This window comes from Penicillium coprophilum (assembly GCF_028826855.1).
Source record: "Penicillium coprophilum strain IBT 35676 chromosome Unknown utg000001l_segment0_segment0, whole genome shotgun sequence".
Lineage (NCBI taxonomy): Eukaryota > Fungi > Ascomycota > Eurotiomycetes > Eurotiales > Aspergillaceae > Penicillium > Penicillium coprophilum.
In genome coordinates, this window is record NW_026622720.1 from 1,561,979 (window position 1) to 1,587,439 (window position 25,461).

At 48.6% G+C, this 25,461-nt stretch overlaps 8 protein-coding genes across 8 annotated transcripts; 2 read left to right on the top strand and 6 right to left on the bottom strand.

Moving 5' to 3' along the window:
• Positions 1-66: 66 nt before the first annotated feature.
• On the bottom strand, positions 67-1,270 carry N7500_000579 (H(+)-transporting V1 sector ATPase subunit D; the record flags this gene model as incomplete). The annotated part of the gene is made up of 7 exons (XM_056671725.1): positions 67-397; positions 456-465; positions 527-575; positions 629-954; positions 1,014-1,024; positions 1,088-1,200; positions 1,256-1,270. 7 exons carry the CDS (start codon positions 1,268-1,270, stop codon positions 67-69), a joined length of 855 nt encoding a protein of 284 aa, XP_056537298.1.
• Positions 1,271-1,516: 246 nt separating this feature from the next.
• N7500_000580 (mRNA splicing protein SYF1) lies at positions 1,517-4,279 on the top strand (the record flags this gene model as incomplete). The annotated part of the gene is made up of 5 exons (XM_056671726.1): positions 1,517-1,606; positions 1,665-1,781; positions 1,846-1,899; positions 1,953-3,964; positions 4,018-4,279. 5 exons carry the CDS (start codon positions 1,517-1,519, stop codon positions 4,277-4,279), a joined length of 2,535 nt encoding a protein of 844 aa, XP_056537299.1.
• A 686-nt stretch (positions 4,280-4,965) lies between these two features.
• On the bottom strand, positions 4,966-9,993 carry N7500_000581 (SEC7-like alpha orthogonal bundle; the record flags this gene model as incomplete). The annotated part of the gene is made up of 5 exons (XM_056671727.1): positions 4,966-5,705; positions 5,765-5,871; positions 5,930-6,318; positions 6,376-6,721; positions 6,779-9,993. 5 exons carry the CDS (start codon positions 9,991-9,993, stop codon positions 4,966-4,968), a joined length of 4,797 nt encoding a protein of 1,598 aa, XP_056537300.1.
• Positions 9,994-11,257: 1,264 nt separating this feature from the next.
• Positions 11,258-16,123, top strand: N7500_000582 (putative Rho guanyl nucleotide exchange factor; the record flags this gene model as incomplete). The annotated part of the gene is made up of 3 exons (XM_056671728.1): positions 11,258-13,487; positions 13,545-15,502; positions 15,554-16,123. The coding sequence occupies 3 exons, from the start codon at positions 11,258-11,260 to the stop codon at positions 16,121-16,123; spliced, it is 4,758 nt and encodes a 1,585-aa protein (XP_056537301.1).
• A 339-nt stretch (positions 16,124-16,462) lies between these two features.
• On the bottom strand, positions 16,463-18,626 carry N7500_000583 (tRNA lysidine(34) synthetase; the record flags this gene model as incomplete). Its single annotated transcript, XM_056671729.1, has 3 exons — positions 16,463-18,165; positions 18,222-18,398; positions 18,476-18,626. 3 exons carry the CDS (start codon positions 18,624-18,626, stop codon positions 16,463-16,465), a joined length of 2,031 nt encoding a protein of 676 aa, XP_056537302.1.
• A 523-nt stretch (positions 18,627-19,149) lies between these two features.
• Positions 19,150-19,969, bottom strand: N7500_000584 (uncharacterized protein; the record flags this gene model as incomplete). Its single annotated transcript, XM_056671730.1, has 2 exons — positions 19,150-19,687; positions 19,737-19,969. The coding sequence occupies 2 exons, from the start codon at positions 19,967-19,969 to the stop codon at positions 19,150-19,152; spliced, it is 771 nt and encodes a 256-aa protein (XP_056537303.1).
• Positions 19,970-20,080: 111 nt separating this feature from the next.
• On the bottom strand, positions 20,081-21,066 carry N7500_000585 (uncharacterized protein; the record flags this gene model as incomplete). Its single annotated transcript, XM_056671731.1, has 3 exons — positions 20,081-20,103; positions 20,158-20,579; positions 20,876-21,066. 3 exons carry the CDS (start codon positions 21,064-21,066, stop codon positions 20,081-20,083), a joined length of 636 nt encoding a protein of 211 aa, XP_056537304.1.
• Positions 21,067-21,808: 742 nt separating this feature from the next.
• N7500_000586 (tetratricopeptide repeat protein) lies at positions 21,809-23,503 on the bottom strand (the record flags this gene model as incomplete). Its single annotated transcript, XM_056671732.1, has 1 exon — positions 21,809-23,503. The coding sequence occupies one exon, from the start codon at positions 23,501-23,503 to the stop codon at positions 21,809-21,811; it is 1,695 nt and encodes a 564-aa protein (XP_056537305.1).
• Positions 23,504-25,461: the final 1,958 nt, after the last annotated feature.

The following is a 25,461-nucleotide window of genomic DNA, read 5'->3' on the forward strand; positions in this document are numbered from 1 at the left end:
GTACATGTCATGGTCAAAAAAAGATGCCAACGAGGAAAGAGTATCAATACGTAACAAAATAACAGTCTAGAAAATGACATCGTTGTCTTCCTGCTCGCCCAAAACATCTGCTGATTCTTCCTCTTGAACGAAGATGGCAGTGGCAGAAGGTACCTTGGGGTTTGCTGCTTGCGCTTCTGCTGCCTTTTGCCGTGCCGCGAGGATCTCAGCATCTGCGGCAGCAACGTCTCGCTGTTTCTTGCCTGAAACCTTCTTCAGGCGGTAGAATTCCTCTCGGTCAAGCTCATCGAGTTCGGAGTTGATGTCTTCAGAATGGTCAGCCGGCACAAGGAACACTTGGACTAGACGGTACAAACATTTGATAGTGTTTTCGGTTCGGGGAATGATAACATGCTCACTATGGAAGATATGTTAGTACACCGAACAAGGACCGAATTCACGAGTTCTGATCTTACATTGCGTTTACTATATCACGCATATTAGTTACCAGCCATAAAGCGTCACAATCCATGAGTGAATGACTTACCTCTTCGGTTAACAACCTTGATCACCTCATCCAAAATCAGGAAGGCAGTCTAGCACAATTGGTGAGCGATGTTCCAGTCCTCTGCGTATATACCATGCATACCTGTAAGCTTGCCAGTTCCACCAATGTCTCCACGGCCCGTGCGTATGTCTCCCGGCAGCGTTGAATCTGCTGTCCTCCCTTTCCTAGACCCGTCAGACCGAAATCATTGACGCCATCCTGCGTGTAGCATTCAAATGTAGGTAGAAGAACACCAGAAACGTTCTCTTGCTTGGCTCGCACGCGGAAACGAGCCTGCTTGGCGGACTCCTGGATCTGGTAGCCGATATCTCCGCCTACCGCATAGCTCACTTCGGCCAGTGAGAAGGCAGCAATCTGCATGACCCGACCCATCTTTTGTTTGGCTTCATCGATGCGGCGTGTGATGTCTGCCATAGTATGATTAGCACCTCGATAAGGTGGGGAACGGGAATGTATCGCATCATACCTCGGAAACGTCTGTTGCACAGGATAGAGGGTCAGCATACACTCTAGGAAGCAGGAAAGGCACATGAATCTTACTTTGTGAGTGCTTCACTCTTTCTCTTTAGTAGACTATGGCCAATTTCCGCCCCCTTCAGCTTGTTCTTCATCAATCCCAATGATTGGCGAGTTGGAAATACTGCCTCTCGGCCCTGAACAGAGGTCAGATAAAGTCAATACAGGGGTTCAGTTCCTGGACAAACTCACCACAGCGCCCGACATGATTGCAGCAGAACAAAAGTCACAATATAGTTCTTGTTGTTCAACTTGAGCTACGCGGCCACATTGGTATGACGCCGATAAAGCTCCACCGCCCACCTGATACAGATTAATCACGTGATAGTGGGAACCTCATCCGTCAACAGATTTGGCTTCCAACGTGCATGCCAGCAGCTTCTTTTTTATGCGAATTTCCTTTATGCTGACACGTTGATCGTGTAATTGGATTTCGCTCGACTGAGTGGCGCAATGCCAGGGACGCTTTTGCCCCCGAGATCCCACCGGCAGCACGCAGAGATGGATCGATCATCTGCGTCCCGGCCGGACCTCTACTTGATTGTAAGTTTTGACGCATTGGACCATTTGACCTTGAGGCTTACTTGGATTTTGTCTCCAGACCGATCAAGACATTATCTACGAACAAGATTTGCTTCGCGACGCTAGTAGTGTCAAGCCATGGCTTGCCTATATCGAATTCAAACAGCAAAATGGCACGCTCTATGAGCAAGCATTTGTATGTCATCATCTACCACAACCGAGTCGCTCAGGATCGTCACTAATCTAACGGCTTTCGCCAGGTCATGGAGCGCGCTTGCAAGCAGTTACCGCGTTCCTACAAGCTCTGGAAGATGGTAAGTGACTTTACTTTACAACTTCAAGTCTCTGCTTTTACTGACCATCCTAGTATCTGGAGTTTCGAACAAAGCATTTGAAGGGCCGCAATCCCACGGTCTATCGCGCCGAATACCAGAAAGTGAACGCGCTCTTCGAGCGAGCCCTGATCCTGCTGAACAAGATGCCGCGCATCTGGGAAATGTACCTCTCCTTCCTGCTCCAGCAGCCCATGGTGACCCAGACTCGACGAACCTTCGACCGTGCCCTTCGCGCTCTGCCAGTCACACAGCATAACCGAATCTGGAGACTGTACAAAGGCTTCGCTCGGTCTGCTTCTGGACAGACTGCCATCAAAATCTTTGCTCGGTATATGCAAATTCACCCTGAGAACATCGAGGACTACATCGAGCTTCTCATTGAAATGGGCGAATATACGGAAGCCGTGAAAAAATACATGGATATTCTTGACGACCCACGATTCAAGTCCAAAAATGGCAAGGGTCCATTCCAGTTATGGTCCGAGATGGTTGACCTCCTAGTCTCCAAAGCCAAGAAGATTGAAACTGGCCCTCAGGTCGGAATTGATGTTGATGCCATTCTCCGGAGTGGTATCGAGCGCTTCGCAGACCAGAGGGGCAAACTGTGGGCCGGGTTGGCCACGTACTGGATCATGAAGGGCAACTTCGAGAAGGCACGGGATGTCTTTGAGGAAGGAATCACTACTGTCATGACAGTTCGTGACTTCACCCTCATCTTCGACTCCTATGTTGAGTTCGAGGAGTCTATCATTGGGAGCTTGATGGAAGACGCAGCCGCGCGCTCTGACAAGGGTAAAGCCGACGAAGATGCCGACTTTGATCTTGACCTCCGCATGCTTCGTTTCGAGCAGCTGATGGACCGTAGACCATTCTTGGTTAATGATGTACTCTTACGGCAGAACCCTCACAACGTCATCGAATGGGAGAAGCGAGTGGCACTCTGGGGCGATAACAAGGAAGAAGCCGTCCGCACCTACACAGATGCCATTGCTGCAATCAGCCCCAAGAAAGCGCTTGGAAAATTCTCTGAACTTTGGGTCAATTATGCCAGGCTTTATGAGAACGGCGGGGACTTGGATACTGCAAGGGTCATTTTCGACAAGGCTGTCAAAGTTCCATTCAAGTCCGTGGCAGAACTGGCAGAGACCTGGTGTGAATGGGCCGAAATGGAGCTTCGCGCCGAGAATTTCGACAAAGCAGTCAGTATTATGGCGAAGGCGACGCAGGCACCTAAGAAATCGACGGTCGACTACTTCGATGAGACCCTGTCCCCACAGCAAAGAATCCACAAGAGCTGGAAGCTATGGAGTTTCTATGTCGATCTCGTTGAGAGTGTTTCGTCTCTGGACGAGACCAAAAAGGTCTACGAGCGGATCTTCGAGCTTCGTATCGCCACACCCCAGACTGTCGTCAATTATGCCAATCTCTTAGAAGAGAACAAATACTTCGAAGAGTCTTTCAAGGTATACGAGCGAGGCTTGGATCTATTCATGTATCCAGTTGCATTCGAACTCTGGAACTTGTACTTGACCAAGGCCGTGGACCGCCAGATTGGTATTGAGCGACTCCGAGACCTGTTCGAGCAGGCCTTGGAGGATTGCCCCCCCAAGTTTGCCAAGTCTCTTTACCTGATGTACGGCAACTTAGAAGAGGAGCGCGGTCTCGCACGCCACGCGATGCGGATCTACGAGCGTGCAACTCGGGCAGTGTCTGACGAGGACCGCTTCGAGATGTTCGAGTTCTATATCACAAAATCCGCCTCCAACTTCGGTCTTACATCTACCAGACCAATCTACGAGCGCGCCATTGCCGCGTTGCCTGACCAAGAGGCCAAAGAAATGTGTCTCAAATTCGCCGAGATGGAGCGACGACTTGGCGAGATCGATCGTGCTCGCGCGATCTTTGGCCACGCATCTCAATTCTGCGATCCCCGGACGAACGCCCCCTTCTGGCAGAAGTGGGAGCTATTCGAAGTTAACCATGGAAACGACGATACTTTCGGCGAGATGATTCGTATCAAGCGAAGTGTTCAAGCTCAATACAAGTATGTGATTCCCACCCTAAAACTGATGACACATTTTCTAACGTTATCTACAGTACCGACGTCAACTTCATTGCTTCGCAAGCCATCGCCAGGAGCCAACAGCAACTCCAGACAGGCGAACAAGGTGAAGGTGACGACGACCAACGACGTGCAGATGCCATGGCGGAATTGGAGCGTCAAGCTCGTGCCCCAGTTGGCTTCGTGGCTGCCAGCAGCGGTCCGGAGGGAGGTAACCGTCCTCCGCCTGTCACCAAAGAACCAGCTGCTGTCGAGGCCAATCCCGACGCGATTGATCTTGACATGGACGATGAATAGAAGGAGAAGTTGATATGGGCTATTTTGTTCAAGAGAAAGGGAACTTTCTATGAATTGTTTTTTTTTTTTTGCTGACTCGTCTTCCGATCTCTTTGCTCTTTCTGTGTCTCCATTGAACTGTATGTTGTATACTTGCTATCTTTTCGCATTCTAGTATGAGTGTTTGCGATTGATCGCCACCTCAGTCCCCCCTTTTTTTTTTTGGCTCCTACCACTGGGTGGCACATTGCATCTCAAATCATGACTAGGTTTTCCGTTTGTCACCAAGAGAGGCCTTGGATTCTCTGATTTTCTGTTCGATTTTATTATCTTTTTCGTGGGATACCTGATTCAACGTGGCGTTCTAGTGTTGTATCTGTATGTGTATAGATTGCCCAAAGGAATATACCTCTGTCGCAACTTGTCTACCTCGATGTGTTGTAAATACGAATGTTCGTTCTATTGGTGAATTCCAAACCTCACGTTGATAAGAAGCCAGCTTTGACATTCGCATATCATAGGTACAACGTAAATAGAAACATGGGTAGTCTTGTCGCACGCAGCGCCGATCATCAAATCAAGCTATATCTACATGTGAAACATAGACCCCGGCGCTATTCTAAGGTAAACCCGAAAAGGTTAAGGGCGTCAAGAAATTAAGAAAGATACATCATACATCCACGGAAATGAAATGGGTCGACACTCTTCTAGGCAGTAGTTTCCTCTGCCTTTGGAGGTTGGCTCTCGGCATTAGCAGCTCCCTTTGTCTCTTCGCTGTCCTGCCGGGGCGCAGTATCTTCGTTCTTCTGCTCTGCCTCGGTGGTCTTCTCTTTCTCGGCGGATTCTTCTGTGGATGAGACGGTGTCGGTCGAAGGAGACTTTTCGGGCTCGTTGGGAACATCGGGGAAGATCTCCGAGAAGAGATCGGGCAAGAAGCGACCAAGGCGTTTGCGGGTCTCCACCCAGATTTCCTCCTTGCTTGGATCTTGGGATGGGGACACGAGGTAGCCTCCATCAGCCATGACTAAGAGGATATTCTTCAAGCTCTCGGGGACTGCTTCCGCCAGACTATCGCCCTGACCACTGTTCATCATGCGGTCGAGGATATCTAGGATCCTGAGCCAGAGAGGGAGCATACCCGTCCGGTTGGGAAGCTGGTCAAGGAAGCGCAGGAAGATCTTACAGACAAGGGTTGCGGCTTGGAACCTGGTCTCACTCATACCAACAGGGTCAGAGTGGTAGACCTCTGGCTTCAGGAGGAGAAGCACGAGCGGGAATAGGACTTCATCGAAAATGCTAGTCCACTCTTTGTCATCGCTTGAGATCAGTTCGGCAGATAGAAGAGATCGCTGCAGTGTGGAAATAGCATGGTGTCGGATATCGCGGCATGGGTTGATGCATTGAGCAGTCAAGGACTGGAAGATAGGCGACCAGTAAGCGGCCCAGGCTAGAAAATCACATATTAGAAACTCGCTGGAATTCACACATCAGAGGGTCGGTCGTTACCTTCGTTCTCCTCGAGGTGAGATTGTTTGATAAGAGCAGGGACGCGTCCAGTCAGATGATAGATCAGACCGATTGCCTTAATGCCGCGAGTCACAACTTGGTTCTCACTATGGGAGGAGAGGTAAGTATCAACAGTAGAGAGAATTGCATAAATGGTAGCCTCACCTTGATTTAGATTGTTTGGCCCCCTTATTACGGCGGGCTTGGACATCCCTGTGTCTTTCTTCAATAGATCCCACACGCCCAGCGCTGACAAAGTCGTTGGCCAAGCTGACTACAAACTCATAATTGTCGGCTGTGATGATATCGGGCATTGACTCAACAATGCTCTGGAGAAGATCAAAGACAAGAGAAGAAACTGCCTCGTGTTGGTGAAGTCTTTGCAAAATTGACCAGAAATCAGGAGAAATTGTGATCTCGTTTCTTAGGCGGCCTGTATGAGCAATGCACCTGGCAAGCCCCTTGATCGTGGCCACGGCCACGTTTTCCAAAACATCCTGGTCGAATCCAGAGATAGCGTGGAGCACAACAGGGACCCGCATGAAGTCCTGGTTCTTGGGCAGCATTAGTACAGAATCACGCATATCAGAACCGCAGGGTAAAGGACATACATGGCTCAGTCGCAAGAGACTTAGGAGATAAGAGACCACGCGAGACACGGTTAGTGGGTGGAGGTTCTTCGCATCGCGCACCAGTGTTTGAAGAGTTGTTGCCAAGTTTTCACCAAGAGCTGCCAGGCTATTTTCGTCGCGAAGAGTAAGTACCGTTGCCAACTCCAGCACGAATATCATCGAAGGGTCATATTTGGGCTGGTTAGGGTCGACTCTATTGTTTGGGGCCCTCGACGTTGGTGTCGGCCGCTCAGATTTTACGACAATGACTGCGGGTGCATTCTCCTCGGGAAGCAGGGACAGCAAAGCCTCCACGAGCACCTCTAATGAAGATAACGGCAGAGATCTGTGAGAGAGGTCAGCATAACGGCCATAAGCCATTCAATAAAACCATTTCACTGACTTGATGTTTGTTAAGATTTCGGAAATTGAACACGCAGTCACACAATCCACTGTGCAAAGTGTATTGTCAAGTTCTTCGTCCGAAGGCTCAGGAGGATCGTCTGCGGCATAACTTGATAGGTAGGATGTGAATGCTGACAAAATTCCAGTGTCATTGTTGCGTCCATCTCGGTCAACCACCTGTGATGGAGGCTGTAGCGGAATTGGTGAAATTTCAAGTTCAGAGGTGAGTTCAGCGTCAAATGGCGGAATGAGAGAGTTGATGAACAAGTTGCTCAAGATGCGGACGATATACTCCCAGCCTTGATTGACAGTTGCCTCGTTCGTTGAGAGGACTCGGAAAAGCACCACCGTGGCCAGTTGTGCTCTGAAATCCCGGCCAAACTTGACGGCTAGCTCGCTTACCATCACACTCTTTTGGCCTACCTGAACCTCTGTGTTAAGAGCTGTGCTTGGAGGTTTGCTAGTAGCTAATGTGCTAATCGATGCAAGGGAGAAGACGATACGGTCGAATGCCTCAGTCAAGCCATAGCGAGCAGCGATCTGCGCACACTGGTCGAAACCATTGACCACGCGAGAATACACTGCATCATCCGATGCAGACATGAAGACATATGAGAGGGTCGCAATCACTGGTTTCCAAGTAGCCGCGAACATTTCGGCATCATACATGTTGGTCTCTCCAACTATGACGTCGCCGGCAGATGAGGACTTCACCAATAGTTCCTTCCAAGCATAGTCAAACGCATGTTTGTTTTCATGTTCATCAGGCAGGATGATTTCGTTGTTCTTAATAGAATCGTAGATATCTTGCAGGAACTCCTCCGTGAAGTCTCCACCGCCGTTAACACCTCGCAAGTTCCTTGCGAACCCAGCGCAAGTCATACGGTTTTGTGGCTTCACATTGCGGTTGTAGAGGTCGGTGTTCAGCATGATTATGGCGTAGGTCAAGATGTACAGTGCGTCTTTGTCTGCGATAGCATCCGGCTTCACCTTTTCCATGTAATGCTCTGAGAAAATCGTCACAATTCGCTCAATAAGGGGCGATTCGCCCGGCAAACGGAACGAGCTGAGTAGTTCCCGAAGGGCTTCAACCGCACTGCGCCCCGAGAAGTCTAGGAGATCCACAAATGCACCCAACAATTCCTCATTACCACGTTTGGAGAGATACTCCCCAAGGATTTTCTTCGATAGACGTGTGGTTCCCTTCAAGAAGCGAGCAACAAGAACAGGATTATTCGGGTCCTCAATAACACCATGCTCTACAAGGAAGGCAATTCCTTTCTTGGGGTCCTCATTGAAGATCTGGGTTCCCCTGATGATGAGTCTCTTTGTGTTTCGTTGTTTTTTCAATGTTTCCCGAGGAGGATAGTCTCCTTGGATCTGTTCATCATCAAGCCGGTCATGAATGAACTGCACATAGCCCAGAAGAGCATCGAGGCATAATGGGGGTACATTTGTAGTGCTCCAAGTTGCAGAGTCTGGGAAAGCATTGCGAGAGAGCAATCCAATCATATCCTCGCACAGATCTGCTCGGTCCACGTCACAATCGTAGTTGACAAAAAGCTCAACCATAAAGCTCGGTATGCGTGTCAACATGCCAATGCTTTCAACCATTGCCTCTCGGGCTTCGGGCCTTCTCGCCCCACCTTCAAGTCCCAATTTCTGTCGATCCTGAACAGGAACAGGTGTATGTCTGCCGCCATTGGCCTGCGTAGGCGGGGGTTTCACCAACTTCGGTGATTGGGGAATGCCTTCATAGAGCGATGGGTCGATGCCGGGTTCTCGCGGTATTTCCACGCGAGGGTGCAAGCAAGCAACTAAATATGAAAGGTAGAGTTCCTGTTGTAATTTCAAAACCGGCCTACAAGTTGATAACAAGGTGCCGGCCACTCTCAGTGAGCCAGTGAGAATGGCGATGTGTTCTGACCTAACTAGCTGGAAGAGGTATCGACAAAGATCGTCCTTGGCCAGGGCAGCCAGACTAGGATGCCGAGCAATGGAGGGACCTGCTACCTCCAAAGCAACATCGATAATGCGGAGTGCCATCACGCGCATAGCGTCGGTATGTTGCCGGTTATGAGGGTCCAGCAAGTCGATCAAGACACGGAATAATTCCCTGATGGATGGTAAGGAGTAAGGCTGAAGCTCGGTTTCGGCGTCATCCTGCGGACTCGGTGGTGCTGCTGCTGCGATGCTATTTCCGGCCTGTTCGGGTGATCCCTCTCGACTGGTACTGTTCCGTTCTGCGGCCGCTGTGTCGGCGCTAATGGCTGACAGGTGCTGCGATGTGACGGTGTCTCCATTGACTGACGGGTCCATCTTCAGGTGAGATGGTGGGTCCTTTTTTGTATCTTCTCCCGCAAATGGATCCGGTCCTGCGGGAATTTCTTGATCAAGATGCGACAAACGCATGAAGATCACCTGGCACATTTTGACCATTGCCATTTCGGCAGATCTCCGCAGTACCTCTGACAGACGACCCTGGCAGCACATGCTCAGCCCAGTTTCCATCATCTCGCAAACGCTCTCGTCGCCCAAAAGTTCACCTTCAGGTCGTGACAGTATGCCCTCCATCAACTTCAGAATCCTCAAGAGGACTATCTCGTCCGCCGACGAGTCACTAGCTTCGAACCGGCAATGTGTAATGGCGGCTGAAAGTAACTGCATTGCTATGGGGAGCCGCGGAGAATTCGGGTTGATGATATTGTACGAGAGGAACTTGGTGATGGAGACCAAGGCGATGGAGGTAATTGCGGCGGAGGTCGAAGAGGAGCGAACGACCTGTAGGAATGGGTGAAGTAAAGCTGGGGTATCAAAAGTTCGGATGTCTTTGCAATCTTTCAGATCACTCCGCAGTCGTGTAAAGGCCGAGATCAATGGGTTGTCCTGCATGCTCTTCCCCTTCTTCCCTCGCAGACCCCACCGATTGGCCAGGGCATGATCTTCATCGGGGCGAGGTGTTGATTGACCCGTTTTGCGTGAATTTGGGCTTGATGGAACTGAGTTATCCCGCTCATAAACACGAGAGGCTCCATTACCACCCAAGATGGCGGAGACCGAGGAATGAGCCCAACGAGCATGCTTGCGCATAGACGAGGTGACGGTGATACATTCAGTGGTCACCAAAGCCACAGGATCGATGGCAATTGAAAGTGTAGATAATTCCATAGTGGGATCGAGCATCACAAAAGATGCTCGCTGTTGTGACACCATTTTGAAGGGAACAAAACAGCTGGTCTCTTGATCATCATACTGCTGGTTGCTTTATCGAGCTTAGCGTCTTCCCCGCCCACTCACCGCCTACGACAGGGGCTGTACTACCTATTACCAGCAAGACTGTATTAAATGGATTGGATTGGATCAAGGCCTGTATCGAAGGGGGTATGATTGTATGATCTGGTATTCCGCTGCCATGGATTCAGAATTGTTTGATTTCACCTTTGTTGACATCGTTCTATCAACATCACTTGCCAAGAACATTTACATAGTATCTACATAGAATCATCACACTATAAGAAGTGTATACGGGAGGGGGCAAATGCAATAAACTAATATACATGCATGAATTCGTGAACATATTAATCCGACGATCATCGATATAGTGGCTGATATATTTTCCGAGTAAACAAAGATAGGATTTCCGAGTTGACCACATTATCCATCAGACGAGGGTTTGTTTTTATTATTATTTGAAGATGTACACACAATGGCATTGTGCCTCAGACAGATCTAGTTTTACTGTCTATCCCTACGACAAAACAGTTTCAAATTGGTCTAGCATTAAGCAATATACAGTTGAAACTATACAGAGCAAACAAGGTGCAACCCCATATATTCAGCGAATCATGCAGATGTGACCTGTCACGCTAGTCCTTGCAGCAGTTGGGGATTGCAACGATAGCAACGGTGTTGATAGCGTTGGCCGGACAAAACATAGTAGAGTAAACATTAAAAACGAGCGAGCAGAACAAGAGAATGTAGCAAGAGTATATATCTTGTCATTCTTTTACTCTATTCTTAGTAGGCGCTAATACCCGCTCTATCGGGCTATCGCGATATCAACCCACCGCTTCTCTGTCCCCGCCTCAAAACAAACGCCCACCCTCAATCTTACACTTCTCTTTCATTTACCCTTTGGGCTTTTTTTTCTTTTCCTTTTTTCCCCCACGTGTCGACTCTTTGAATCTATGAATTGACTGGATATCGTCTTCTATGGAGGGGAGCGCGAATGTCGCGAGTGCTTGAACAGGATAACACATCCTCTATGCGATCTTCAACTGTCTTTCACTCAAGAAAAATTCCTCTCATTTAATACCAAATAATTTGCGCCCTTCTGTCTCTGTCACTCGCTATCTTACCACGTCACTCCTTCGCTATCTCTACGCCAAACTCTGGTGCATTTCATTTGTCTATCGCGCACGATAGCGCTTGCTCAACAGCTTCTCGCACTCCGGACCTGCAAGTGCTACCATTCATTATGGCGGCCATCGCACCTCCCCCCGCAATCCCTACACTGGCAGATCTGCCTCTCGAACAACTCAGTCTCTATCATGTCGTCGACTCCTGTTTATCGTCCATTTTTGTCTTCTATGGTGCGGTCTCTACTGCCAATGCCACCGTGAGCAGTTCCCGCATCCAGGCTCATATATTCACACCTGCCGGGTTTCAAAGTTATCCTCGAATCACGGTGTCCCCAGCTGCGCCGGTGTATGCTGCAGTCAATCACCTTCCCCGCGAAAAACAAGGCGATGAGGTGTGCCGCGGACTTGCAGTCAGCATGCTGAGGTATTTTGCGGAGCTATCTGAACCGGTCAAAAATCGTCTGAATGGGGTGGCTCGAGCTGGGAAACCGGGAGGAAAGGCCCCCAAGATGTTCGATGAGATGCATGCGGCGGATCTCGCCAATCGTATGACAAAGGTGGATGATTCATTAGAGATTATCCAGGATATTCGGAGCGCATATCAGGAACGCAAGGTGCCATGGATTGATGTTGACGTGGTGCTTCCTGCGGGTACTATACAGCCATTTCACCGCCGAGAAAGTGCGGGATCAGACCTCGAGGGGAGTCAGAATCCCCAATACGGTCCATACACACCCTTGATAGAGGCATTGGGGGATCCTATGTTTTTACCAACATCTCGACTGAAGCGTGCGCCGTCTCAGCCGACCAATGTCAGCAAATCGCGCCTGTTTGCAAGAAGCCAGAAAGAAGCCCTTCGTCTTACCATGTGTGAGCTTGTGGATACCGAAGAGAGATATGTCGCCAAGCTGTATTCTCTTGTCCATGAGGTGGCCGATGAATTTCGACAAAAGGCTGTGAGCAGAGGGCCGTCCAGTACCAGCCCCGACGAGGCAGCGTTGGCGGCATTGTTCCCACCATGTTTGAATGAAATTCTCGAAGTCAACCTGGGCTTTCTCAATGTCATTCGACAAGTGCTTGATGAAACAGAGAAAGATGCCATCACAGATATCGGTCAGGATACGGAGCTCCCTTCTAATCATCGGGGTCTACCCAGAGATAAAGCGGATCCTCTTGGAGCACTTGCATTTGCAAAGGCCCTCTTTGAATGGTTGCCACAATTTTCACAGCCCTACGGAGACTATATGCGAGCCCATACAGGTTTTACACAAACTTTGAATTTGTTCATGAGAGATAAGAACTCGAGCTTTTCGAAGAGAGTATACGAGACGGGAGAGCAACGACTGCGCTCTTTATTGATGGAACCCGTTCAGCGGCTCCCTCGATACAGTTTGCTGATTGACACCATGACTAGCAATCTCCCTCTGGTCCATCCTGCCGTGCGAACTCTGCTGAAAGCAAGAGACATTGTGAAGGATATTTGTGCGCTCGATAATAATTCTCCGTCAAGCCACGCCCAAAGCCTTCAACGCCTGAAAGAGCTGGTCAACGGATGGCCAGCAAACACATTCCCTGAAGGTCGGCTGATCACTGCAGTCGACTTCAGTGAGATCACCCCTCCCTACCATCTAGGTACACAGTCACCTGGCAATAGCACAGGGATCATGCTTCTTTATAAGAATTGCCTGGTCCTCCTAGCGAAGCCCGCCGAAAGCCGAGCCACGGCCCGTGGTGTACTGGCTGATATCGACAACGCGGCCTCTTCAACCACCGACATGTCCACGTCTTTACCGCGATCGGAACTCCAAGTTGTGCAGGTGCTGGACTTCCATAATGTTCGTTGTATGCAATCCACATGTGGTCGGATTTTGTTTGCGTTGCCAATCTCAGCCAAGTCGTTCCCGCCAGACGAGACAATGGATGGAGCGGAACTTCTTGCATTGGAATTGGCTGGAACGTATGAAGGAAGAGCCAATCGACTGATTGAAGAAATATCCAAAGCGAAGATTGAGGGTCGATTCTCCGAGAGTGAAAGAGAAGGAGGCAAATGGACATTACGAAGCCCTCCCACCGGAGCTGCGAGTAATGTGGGAATACTGGCGTGTGTGTGTGAGGACGGCGAAAGCGCCGCGCTTAACCAGATCCAGTCATCTCCCATACGAGTTGTGTTTGATACGCCCAGGGCGACTTGTGGTCAAATGTTGCGAGATTCTAATCTTGAAATCATCGTGTCAATATCTCCTCCGAGTGGAGATCAATACAGACTAGACATTGATTCTGTGGTTGGATCCGGGTCTACGGATCTGATCACGGTGGACACATTCATTCCCACTCTTTCACGCCGTCGTAAGTGACTCTGCCTTGACAATTATGTTTTCTTACCACTGACATGTAGTAATAAAGTCCAATATTTGCTCGCGCCTCTGCATAGCCCCCGAAACCCAGCATTGACGGAACCACTGGTTCATTCCAATTTTGAAATCCTTCGGTACATCGCCAGCAGCTTAATCACGCAAGTCAAGTCTTCACGGGGGTTCCGGCCACCGTCGCCAACCAAGTTGATCTCAAACCTGTTGGGAGGGAGCCGTGATAACGTCCCCACGCTCAAAGCCCCGGGATCGGCCACTCTTACCGGCGAATTCCCAAAAATGCCACCGCCTAGAGGCACTTTGTCGAGGTCAAACACTTTACCCTCTACATTTCCTGGAAATGATAAAGAAAAGGACAAGGAAAAAGAGAAAGAGGATTATGGGAGTAAAATATCTGTTGTTGGGACATCTGCCTCCAACGGGTTGGATACTCAGTTCGGGTTGCTGGAACAGACATTCGCAGCCTATGTCCTTTCTCTGCAGTCTCGGAGTGGAAATATCCTGGGCCGAATGCTTCGGGTCAGAGATCAGGTTGACCGGGCGCCGGTCAACGAGCTTTACAACATTTTGCTAGAAGACCCAAGCAAGATCCAGGCTGCTGCTGAAGTCCCAGTTGATACACTTTTTGTCGCATTTGAAACCTTCCTGGCGAACGCTTGGAGAAGAAGCATGGGTCCTGTCTTAAGCCCCTCTTCTCTGAAATGGGTTCAGAGCCAGTTTGATACCATGTTACCGCGAGATTTCGATGAGCAATTCCGGAAATTTGTGACAGACATGAGCCCACAGAATAGACGAGCTCTAGCTGCGATCATTCGTTTACTTGCGGAGCTACTCGATGCATCTGGGAACGACGGGGATCGCGGTGCTTTGACGATGGCATTTGCAGAGGTACTCACCGAAGACGGAGATCCTAGCCATCATGTGTCTCTTTTGGATCGACTAGTTGAAGACTTTGACAGTCTATTCGAAGAATATCTCCCCGGGGGTACCTCGGTGGAAGGAACACTGACCTGCGATCAATCGAAATCTCATACTAATGCCGGATCAGTTGGTTCCAATTCGTCCTCTTTCCGGAAACGCTTTGGCTTTGGTATGCACAGGGATGCCTCAAAAAATGAAGGCGAGAGCAAAGTCGCATCAATTCTACGAACATTGAGCAAAAAGCAAAGCCCTGCCGGCTCAGAGCCCAATACACCCAAAGGCAGTCTGCTGCGCTCGAAGTCAACTGACGTGGACGCGCGTCTGGGATTCCTTCGCCCTACATCTCGCGATCGCCCTGCGTCTCGTGATCGTCCCTCAACTCGCGATCGCCCTACATCCCGCGATCGTCCTTATGGGTTCGCATCTGAGGAGCAACTCTCGAGGCCGGGGACCGGCTACGAAAATCCGCCTTCTCTATCTTCTTTCCGAGGGTTCTCCGAAGATACTGTGCCAAGGTTTCGCAGAAAACGAAGGAGCTCTCTTTCGGATTTACGACCACCCACATCATCCTCCGATGCATCCAGTATCTCTCCGACTCAACAGCTCCGCCCGACGACCCCTTCCAGTCGTACGCGAGGAGAAGTGGTAACGCCCACCAAACAGTCCAGACCTCAGAGTAGTTACATACCAACATCACAATCACCTATGCGCGGCCAATCGCCAATGCGTGGTCAATCACCAATGCGCTCTAAGCCGCCAGCAAAATCAAGTTCGCCGACGAGACTAGGTTCACCTATTCGCCGTCTGTCTCCGCCTCGTCCTTCTACGCCAAGTCGGAAGGAGAACATTGATCCCAGGACCCCACAGACGGAGCGTGAAGTCAAACCTAGAGGCAGTGTATCAGAATCGCCAGTAGAGGGGTCAAGGAGGCGATCCCACGTGTCAAGCATCCCTCAGCGAACTCCGGGCCTTCGAGAGCGGTCAACCACCAATGGTTCCGATACCAAGCGGCCACAATCTTCGTCTTCGTTGCAGAAGCCGCAGAAACCGCGGATGCAAAGTCCGCAAAAGGTCTGTCACACTGTATCTGCCTTGATAATGACTTAGCTGACATTTTCTTAGTTACGTGATCGTGTTCAAGTAGAAAAGAAGACCCAGAACTCTACTCAATTGGGCCTGAAAGACGAGCTCTCAGAGCTTGGCAACGAATTACGTTCTCTGAAGTTTACACCACCAAGGCAATCTAATGCATTGAACCTTGAATTTGATTTTGACCGTACCGACACTAATCCATCGTCTGCTACCGTCGCATCTCTCGAAGCCCGCATGCGTAAGCTTGAAGCCCGAGTTGAGACGCTTGCTGAGGAATACAATGGCCGCACAACTGCTCTCGAAAGAGACTTGGAGTCGTCCTTGGTTCTGAGCGAGAAGCGCGTGAAGAAATTGGACGAGCTTTATCGCGAGGCAAGCGCCGAGAATGAGGCTCTCTATGACCGATTTAATACCGAACTCAGCAAGATTGCAAAGGATGTCCGATCAGGCCGCGCAGAAGACGCCTTGAAGTCTCAACTGACGAATGCTCTGGATGAAATCGGCCGAGTGAAGAAAGAAAACTTCCGCTTGAAACGAGAAGTCGGAGGTCTCCGAGCTCAATCAGCCGCCGTTGCACTGCTGAAGGCGAGCGAGCAGTAAGTCAAAATACAAAATCACAGCATCGAAGGCTTGTCCCATCACTCATTCCTTTCACCTACCTGAGCATTTTGCTCGACAACCTGACACCCGTCACATTTCCCTTTTTCTTTCACATTGTATTTTGATACCGCATAAGCCTTTCCTTCTTTCCCTTGGACACACATTCATTTGCATACATATCCATGAGCTTATCTTACTTGTATTCATCCCTCATTCTTCTTACCCTTCATATTGGCCTATCTACACAGATAGTCACTGATCATGCATGCATAGCTCGGGAGATCAAGTTTTTACACCGCTTGCTTTTCCTTGTTTGTCTAATTGTTATTGTCATGTACACTAAGAGTCTTCGGTATCTTTACCCACTGGCCAGCCCATCAGGCGTAGTGCCTCAGTGTCAATCATTTTGTACATCCACTGCCATTTCAGTTTCCAGCGACAGCGTAGGTGTATCAGTTCCACCTCACTGGGAGAGGAATAATTGTGTGAATGACCAGATAATCGATAGTCCAAAGTCGGCAATGCCAACTGTTGCCAAACTTTTTGACCCAGAGGCTTTCCCGGCTTAGACAAAATACCTTCCCGTGATATCACAGGTAAAGTAAAGCGCAGCTGAGCAGGCGCTTCAGCAGACAAGAGGGCTTTAACATGCTCAAAAGTCCCGGGCATTTTTTGTTTAGCAGCAGCATCTTGCGGCCTTGAACTAACCGCATCTTTGCGTATCCGTTCCATATCAAATTTATGGAACGGACGTATCGTAAGAGGAAGACTGATTAGTCCATCCTTTAATTGATTGGGATCACGGTCAACCGGAACAAGACGAAGCCGCATCCAGTACCGGTTGTCCCACAAAACCCACGGAGTAAAACTGCCACTAGGCGAAACATTGATTTGCATCACGGGGTCACGGTTTCTCATAAATGGTTGTCGAGATAACAACCAAATATTATCACTGGGATGTGTATCTTGGGATTTATCAGGGGTGGGGGCTTCGTTCGCGAGACGCTGGAATAGAACACCCGCTACTGTGAACGCTTTTCTTCTCTTCTGATCGTCTGTGCCATGAGACCCATCTAGATCAGTGAACACATTAGAAACAAGTGGCTCGTAGCTGCGTAGCGAGAAATGATTATCTGGGAATGGAGAGAGTAGTTCTGTGATGCGGCGGAGAGCGATGGTTTGGATCTGTCGGGTTCGAGAGGCTGATAATGTTGCCAGTTGTGGGTCCATGGATGCCGGGCTTGTCTCCAGGAATTGAATGACCGCTGACCCTGCCTTGGGGTTGAAATCTAGGATTCGGCATTGGGATGAGAGGAGGCAGTTCGAGAGCTCGTTTGATCTCTGGAGGAGCTCTTGGCTTGAACGGATTAGGGATAAAATGGATTGTGATTCCAATGCACGGGGTAGAGAGTTTGAGGTGCGAAGACTGCGGATGGCGTTCCGGGGTGTGAGGGTTGGGTCGAAATTTGTTGGGTCGGAGACGTAAGGGATTTGGTTTTTGTGGCAGGTCTCTAGAAGACTTGCTTTGGTGAAAGAGAGTAGAGGTCGGCAGATGAATATGCCGGGGCTTGCCATTTTGACATTAGATGTAAGACTGGAGTAGATCTTATCTGTCCTAGTGCTTGGGTCGGGGAAAGTGATGAGCCCGTTCTTCTGATTATCGAATCGAACTCTGGGTTGGGGTTTTGCTGGTGATTTGGTCGGGATTGATGTAGTTGACCAGCTCTCAGAAGCCCCGAAAAGACCATGGCATTCGGGAATTCGAGCAACTTCAGGAATGCCGCCGAGACCTAAACCAGTTGCCCCGGCGGAGAGCCGCCAAATGGTGGTTTCGACATTATCATCTTGATGATGACCTAGGAGCAAAGTTTCAAGTTTGAACTCATGACAAGCTATGCCGAGGGCTTGGAAGCGGAGTCGTCGAGCATGTGTCTCAAAGGCAGATGGCAGTGGACTTGATGCTCCGGACTTTTTCGAAGACAACTCATTTTGATTTGAAGTAATTTCAGACCAGTCCAAGCTAAGGATATGGGTTCTGATATCTATTTAAGGATGGTCAATATAATCATCGTAGGAAAGATTCTGGCTTGGAACGCACCCATATCACGAAGCCAGCCAGCAACCTTTTGTGCCTCAATGGTGCTTTCCGGGCGGGCACGATGATCTACCACAAAGGCAGTGACAGAAATGGCTCCAGCAACATCAGAAGAACGTTCCAGTTGCTTGCATAAGTATGCCAGAGCCATAGAGTCGGCGCCGCCACTCACAGCGATTCCTACCATCTCGCGTGTCAGCTATCAGCTCTCGAGATACAAGCAACGAGTCTGTAAATTTTCAATCTTCTAAACTTACCAAACCTCCGTGGAAGCTGCAAATCATTATCACCGGGTTTCTTTCCATATTTAGTGCTGCCATAATTGACGCGAGCCCGTCGCGATCCGGACCATGCTTGCTGGAAGCAACGCTGGAACAGGAATGGCGAGATGGATATATTGCCGGCCATGTCTACTCTCCCTAGAATCCAACATAGGCGCGATGATTCAACATCATCATCGACCTATAGAATACTTCACGCGCAGGAGAACCTCACGGTGATATCGTCGGGTCGGCCAATCAATTTTCCCGACAACGTGACCGGATGGCTTTCACATAAATATGCCTTCGAGATTCTATTGATTATTATTTAAAAGAATGACAGGTCGTTTTTGAGATATCTTATTAGGGTTATGTCAGTGTACTAGATTGACCGTCGTGTAGGTGGTGGTTGCTTGGTTCTTTATGTTGCTCGCATGGATTGCTGTATAGGTACATTACAGCCAACCAACACTATAGCATAGCGAAATCAGCATATGATTTCTCAATTGGAAAAATTTGTTAGTTGACTCGGTTTCTATTCAGGGTATCATCATGAGATTATCTTGGAAATCAGTCAAAATAACTTTTTACCCAAGGTTCCAATTCCGACTTCTGGGAATATACATCCTCAGATCTCAAAGCAATTTGGAAAAGCAGCCAAATAAGCGCCCTCAATTTCGCGCCCCATACCCCCCACCCCCCTCAAAAATAACATCTGACTTCAAAGATCTCCCAAGTATCTCCACCCCATGTCGCAATTCCTCCTTCAACCTCTCGACATCTGCAATCTCCGACGCAGGAGTAGGGTGATTGAGCAGGTGATAACAATCTGCAAGCCGATCCATTGCTAGAGAGGCACGCAGTCGATGCAATAGCATGAGAAGAGCGTAGCAGCTTTGCATGGCCGAGCAAACAAAGTACGGAATGGTTTTCGGATATGTCATGGATCTAGAAGAAGGGACTGACGCAAGTGGATTCGGATACGGCAAGGTTCGATATATCGTCGTTACGACCAGCGCAGACTTGAGACAGATAATCGAGGATTCTTGCTCAGTGAACGGGAATGAGGTCCCGCAGTCTGTCACCCATTTGGGAGTGGACGTTTCGTGCGGGAAATCAGCACTGTTGATTGCTGCAAGATCACAGTATTTATCAAGAAAGAGGGGAATGTCCATGAATGCTCGGAAACGGTGTAGTCGAATGCGAGAACTGGAAGTGTCAGTATAATATGCATCGGGTTTGGAGATGGATTACTCACGCATGAATGAACATGCGGCTGATCATCCACATTGTTTGTGCGACGGATGCTTCTGACTCTTCATCGAAAGTCGTTAAGAGATGGCGGTCTGTTTCGCCCATTAAAGAGACAAGATTTGAATCCAGCTTGCGTATTCGGGTGCCGAAATCGGGGAGAACGGCTGTTTCATCCACGCGTTCGATGTTCTGGACCATTTTGTTGGACTCAAAGAGAGCCGCTTGTACTTTCATCATTATGGGCCATGGCTTGTTATGGTTAATAGAGGATTGAAGAATTATGAAAGGAGTTGAATGATTACCTCCAGATAAACATCAAATTTAGGATAAGGCGTGCTAATTCTTGAATCATTCGTGGAAACAATTGGTGGCTAAATACAAATTAGTCAATGTCAGTCAGTCAATATGTTCGTATGCTCTCTTACAGAGTGATGGAGGTTGGAGGATAGGTATGTGACCCAAATCTACAGGACCAGTGAGCAACAGTCCCAAGAATAACAGATATCTCTGACAAACCGTCATCCACCAAGCTCGTCTCTGTGCCTCGGAATAATCTGTCGTCGTCGAGTCAAGGCAATGGATGGAGATGTCCATAGCAGTCGTGATAGCCTGGTTACCACGAGCTCGCATTCTGGATACATTACCACGCTGGCAATATTCATACATGGCAAGAATCACCAGAGCCAGAACCGGATAAAGCTGAATTGGAATTTGCGAGTGCAAGTCATTAAGTGTCCGAGATGATCCTGTCTCAGGCATATTAGTGTTCAAAGCAGGCGCCAAATCATCAGTCTCAGTTTCCACAGCAGCCAATGCCGCCTGGGCAAATAGCTGCGCGTACGACCGCCTGAGCGCAAGATTCGTTTCGGCCATTGGAAAATTGTCTTTGGAGATCGGTATGAGGACTAGCATTGCGGACAAAGCAAGACTCAGAGATGATGTCGGCCAATAAGGTACATGGGACTTTTCTGCTTGAGCGTATTCTCCAAATGACCTGATAACGGTAGGGTGATCTTCCTGCCGCGGTTTCACCTGAGGAGGCAATAAAGGTAAATATGGGTGGATATAGATATAGTAGGCATTGATACTGTATATCCGATCAGCAGTCTGCCATCCGTTGAATCATGTCTCTTTTGCACCAACATTTCCGCCTCGGATTGATAGGTACGTATTGCCGACGACCCCACATCAGGCACAGGGACTGAGTCAAAGGAGCCATCATCATGCGGGGTGAGTTGGCCCCAGATCTGGTGGGCTCCATCGGCAATTGAGAGAGAATCCGGGGAGAGATCGAGGTTGTGGATCCCAGCGAAAGGCGAGACCAGGCCGATCATGTTATCAAGGAATGGTTCTGACCAATAGTTAGATACTATTATGGTGGCTTGTTATCCAGGAAGAGTGGAGCTACCAATTTCATTGGTGGCATCTGATCTTGAAGACCGCAGTGAGTTTTCTGCAGCTGGTCGTCGTTGTGTCTCTTCATATCGGGCTCCTCTGCGAGGACCGCCCCGGCGACTGGGTTGATAACTGCATTCTCTTTTTCTGCTAGAGCACTGATCATTGAATTAGATAATGAATGCTAGGAGAAGGTGTTGGACATACACTGTCGCAGGGATGTTGGCCATCACAACGTGTTTTCGATGTTCGACTACAAGATATGAGCTCAATGCAAGAATGAGCGGTTGACAAGGTATATGGCGCACCATGCTAGACACGCAGCTTTCACTGGCGGTTTCATAACACGAGGCATCTTGTCTAATATGAAATTGAAACAGATGATGATCTCTTGTAGGCACGTCACCCGACACGTGATATCTATACCCTGATCAGACGAGGACGATTTACCTTGATTCACCTGTAAACAACTTCGGTTGATTCTATAACATTTGTTGAAAGATTACTTTATCCAAGGACAACGCTTTACCTCTGGTTCGGCGTTTGATATTTCGACCAAACACCGGATCCACTCGTCATTGACCCGTTATCGGCGATTGACCAATCTCAATACATATGGATGGCTTTCCAGCTTTAATGGGGTAATATAAGGTATGAAGTCAATTTACATACATTATCAATTTATTTGCAACAACTCTTGCCAACATTGGGTGTTTCCGATGTATCCCTACGACAGAAACATGAAGATGTTACGGGCACATCAGCCACAGCAACCGCTATCGCCAACTGCGGCGCAATAATGCGCGCCTCATCATGCCGACCAAGACGTACCAAACATTCATGGTAGCCCTGCAAAGCCCATACATTATTCGGATGCTGCCGAGCACGGATAAGAGTGCTATCAAGACCCAAGTCCGCCTGATAGACAGCCGCTGCATCCTCGACATGACCCTGCTCTAGCAAGAGAGCAGCATATGCATGGCGAGTGGGCTGCATCCAACTCCAGGGCTCACTGTAACCCAGCCCATCATCCAATTCAATCGAGCGACGTAGATGCTGGAAAGCCTCGGTGTAATTCCCACGGCGGTATTCGATCTCGCCATCCAGCATTTCCGACGCCACCTCCAGAATCTCGACGCACTTGTTGGGCCAGTCCAAGCGCGTATCAGGAACTCGTTTCCACGCTGCTCGGTAGAGCTCTCGCTGGCGCTCTGCATCCGGCACGTTCCCCGTAGCTGCATATGCCACGCCCTTGGCGTAGTGCAGCGTCGCTATCGTCATGCAGTACAGCTCTGGATCTGAGGGGATCGCAATCTCGATAAGTTCCTCCCACATGCCGAATCGCACCATGACATGTGCGCGCACAGACATGAAGAATTCGATGTAGTCTGACATGGCCATGAGCAGTTCTTTCGGCAAAGTCGCCTCCATGCGGTCCACGGCTTCGAATGCGGTCTTTTTCTGACCCGCAAACATGGCTGCGTAGATGAGCGAGTGGTAGGTATGCATGCGATAGACTGAGTAGAAATTAAATGGGCCTTCCCGGGCCAAGTATTTCTCGTCTGCAATCGCGGCACGCTGGTTTGCGCGCACGGCATTTCGATAGTCTCCAACCAGCACGTCCAGATGGGACGGCATATGGCTGACATGGCCTGCATCTGGAACGAGATCACGGAGGTGATCTGCCGGTCGGATACCTAATTCTGGGAAGGGTGACATCTCAATAAGATGAATGTAGATATGCAAGAGACCGGGGTGTTTGTGGGAATCTTTCTGTTGGAGAGCTGTCTCTAACACTCTCTTTGCTTCCATGGTCCGAGTGCCTGGGTTTGGTTCACCGGTCACCATATCCCACAATTTCCAAGGAGTGAGGCTGATCAAGGAATCAGCGTACAGAGTGGCCACATCCAAATCATCTGTAAAATTTTCGTATACCTCTTTCATTGCATCGGCATATGCAAGATTTTGAATAGCATATTGCTCCATGCTAGCGGGCTTATCACTTTGATAGCGGGCGGAGATTGCCTTGGCGAGGGCCTGTTCCACCGGGGATGCATTTGGCGCGAGGAAGCGCGCTTTGATTGCAGCTTGATATGTGTTCTTCACGACCGCTGCCAAGTCGTTACCGAGGAAATCCCACGGCTGATTGTAGTTGGGACCGAGAGAATAGGCCAAGCCCCAAAAGGCCATCACACATAATGGATCATGGACCAGTGCCTGTTTGAAACAGATGACTGATTCTTTATGATTGAAGGAATATGCCCACACCAGACCGCGGTCAAACCATATTTGCGCTTCAGGGCTACTGGTTGTGATGACCTTCCCATATGACCCAAGATTATAAGGATATTTGGCCTTGGTTGTTGCCCTCGTCATTTTGCATATAAGTGGTATGATGTGAGGTGAAGAATGAGTTCGGGTTTAGGCGGGGTCTTCCCGCCTACTTGTACCCAAACGGTGTCGGACTTTCGTGACTCCATTTTTTTTTCGATCCTTTTTTTATGTTTTGTGATACAAATGGTCAACGATATGTGAGATTGTTAACTAGCCTAATATCTACTGTATTGATTGCAGTTATTGCATTTTATTGGTTATAGAAATGCGAACCCTTAGATCGTATTAAGTTGGACTAGATTGGACTAGATTATATGTATTCCTTGCCACATAACTTTTTATACATTGAGTTGATCCACATATTTATTGGATTTATATTCACTAGATATCGTATAGATGAAGCAAATAAAGTAGAAAAAAGTACTCTCTAGAAAAAAAGATACAAAGAAGAAAAAAAAAGAAAGCGTATGCAGTTCAGCCTCTAAATCTCCCAATCCCTACTTTCTCCGCGGATCAGCCCATACCGTTATTCATATATGTGGGCTATATATACCTTTTTTCGCCTTTTTTCTCCTTTTTCTCCTTTTTTCTCGAACATCGCATGTTGTACCTCCCAAATAGGGAAATCATTTGAACTATGAAGCCCTTTAAGCCTAGCGGTCTCATTTTGGAATTCGGTCACTGAATTCTACACATTTTCCAACCTTGGAAATTGCCTGGGTTTGATAAGCCGCCTCATATAATTCACTCACCGCCTTATTCTCGCCTGTGTAGACCGCGCGTTTCTAGTCTAGTCTCTCCTACAGCTGGGAAAATATATATCTCTATTGCTCATCGGCACTCGCTACTTGGTTACCACCCGTGTAGGTATTCTAACATGATATAGACTACCTTAGCTACATTAACTCAGCGCAGCGATTTATTAGTCATTATGTTGTACAGTGATAATCATCTATTGTCCTATATGTAGATTGATGCTTAGGGTCCAGGCTTCCCGGGGTGGAGGGGGCCCCGGTTGTGCCTAGCCAATGTTCTGCCAGTCAAAACCGGGGCTTGATTGGTGCGATGAAGCCTAATTTATAAACCAATCAAAGTTGTGATCAGAGAGATCTGCAGGATATAAAAGTAAAATGGGACAAGATTGCATAGATCATGCTTGTTACTCGACCTTCCCCTTTCCTGTTCCAACGCTCACCTGTTGCCGATTTTTGATCATCTCTCGCCTTCTCATCTCTGGCATATGATACCTCAATTGTTTGACCGGATACTTTGATCGTGGCTTTGGTACCTGAAGCATCTTCTGTCAGAGATAGTCTGGCTTTGAATGCAAGGCGAAATCTCGATTCGATTCTCTTTAGTTGTATCATTGATGTTACTTATTACAATCTGCTGGCTCCATAACTGTTGCGATGTAAGTTGTACTGTCTACAGTCACTCGTTTTCCTTCGCCCGATGAAGCTCTCAGTGTAAACCTCGAGCTAGTACCAAATGATCAAACTGTCATGTATCTGATAGTATAGCTCGTCATCTTCAGCGTCTAGTATCCGGTATTTTCACCTGTTTGACATATACATCGCGAATCATCGTTGTCAGCTTCGAGGGCATTGCGCTGCCCTTATTCAACCAACAATCTTTCTGACATGATCTTCTTTGCACTTTCTAGTATATTGCAGTTTACGTAGCTCCATAATAGAAAAATCAAAATAAGAGACAGGAGTGTAGTATCAGTCGCAGATACGACTATGTGGTGGTGTCATCTTAACGTACAAAGAAGAACCGAAGTGATGTGGAAAGCCGAAATAGGATGCCGATAGAACAAGGGACCCTGAACCCAGAATCATGATTATTAATCGAGTATAGTGGCCCCGGGAAGTACACCATGGTTTCTTTTTTTTCTTCCAAATATTAAGTCAAGAAGCACAACTCTGTGTTGAGTTCTATCGGATTACGAGTTCCATTTCTACCATCCATGGATAAATATATAAGTGCTCGGCCCCGAC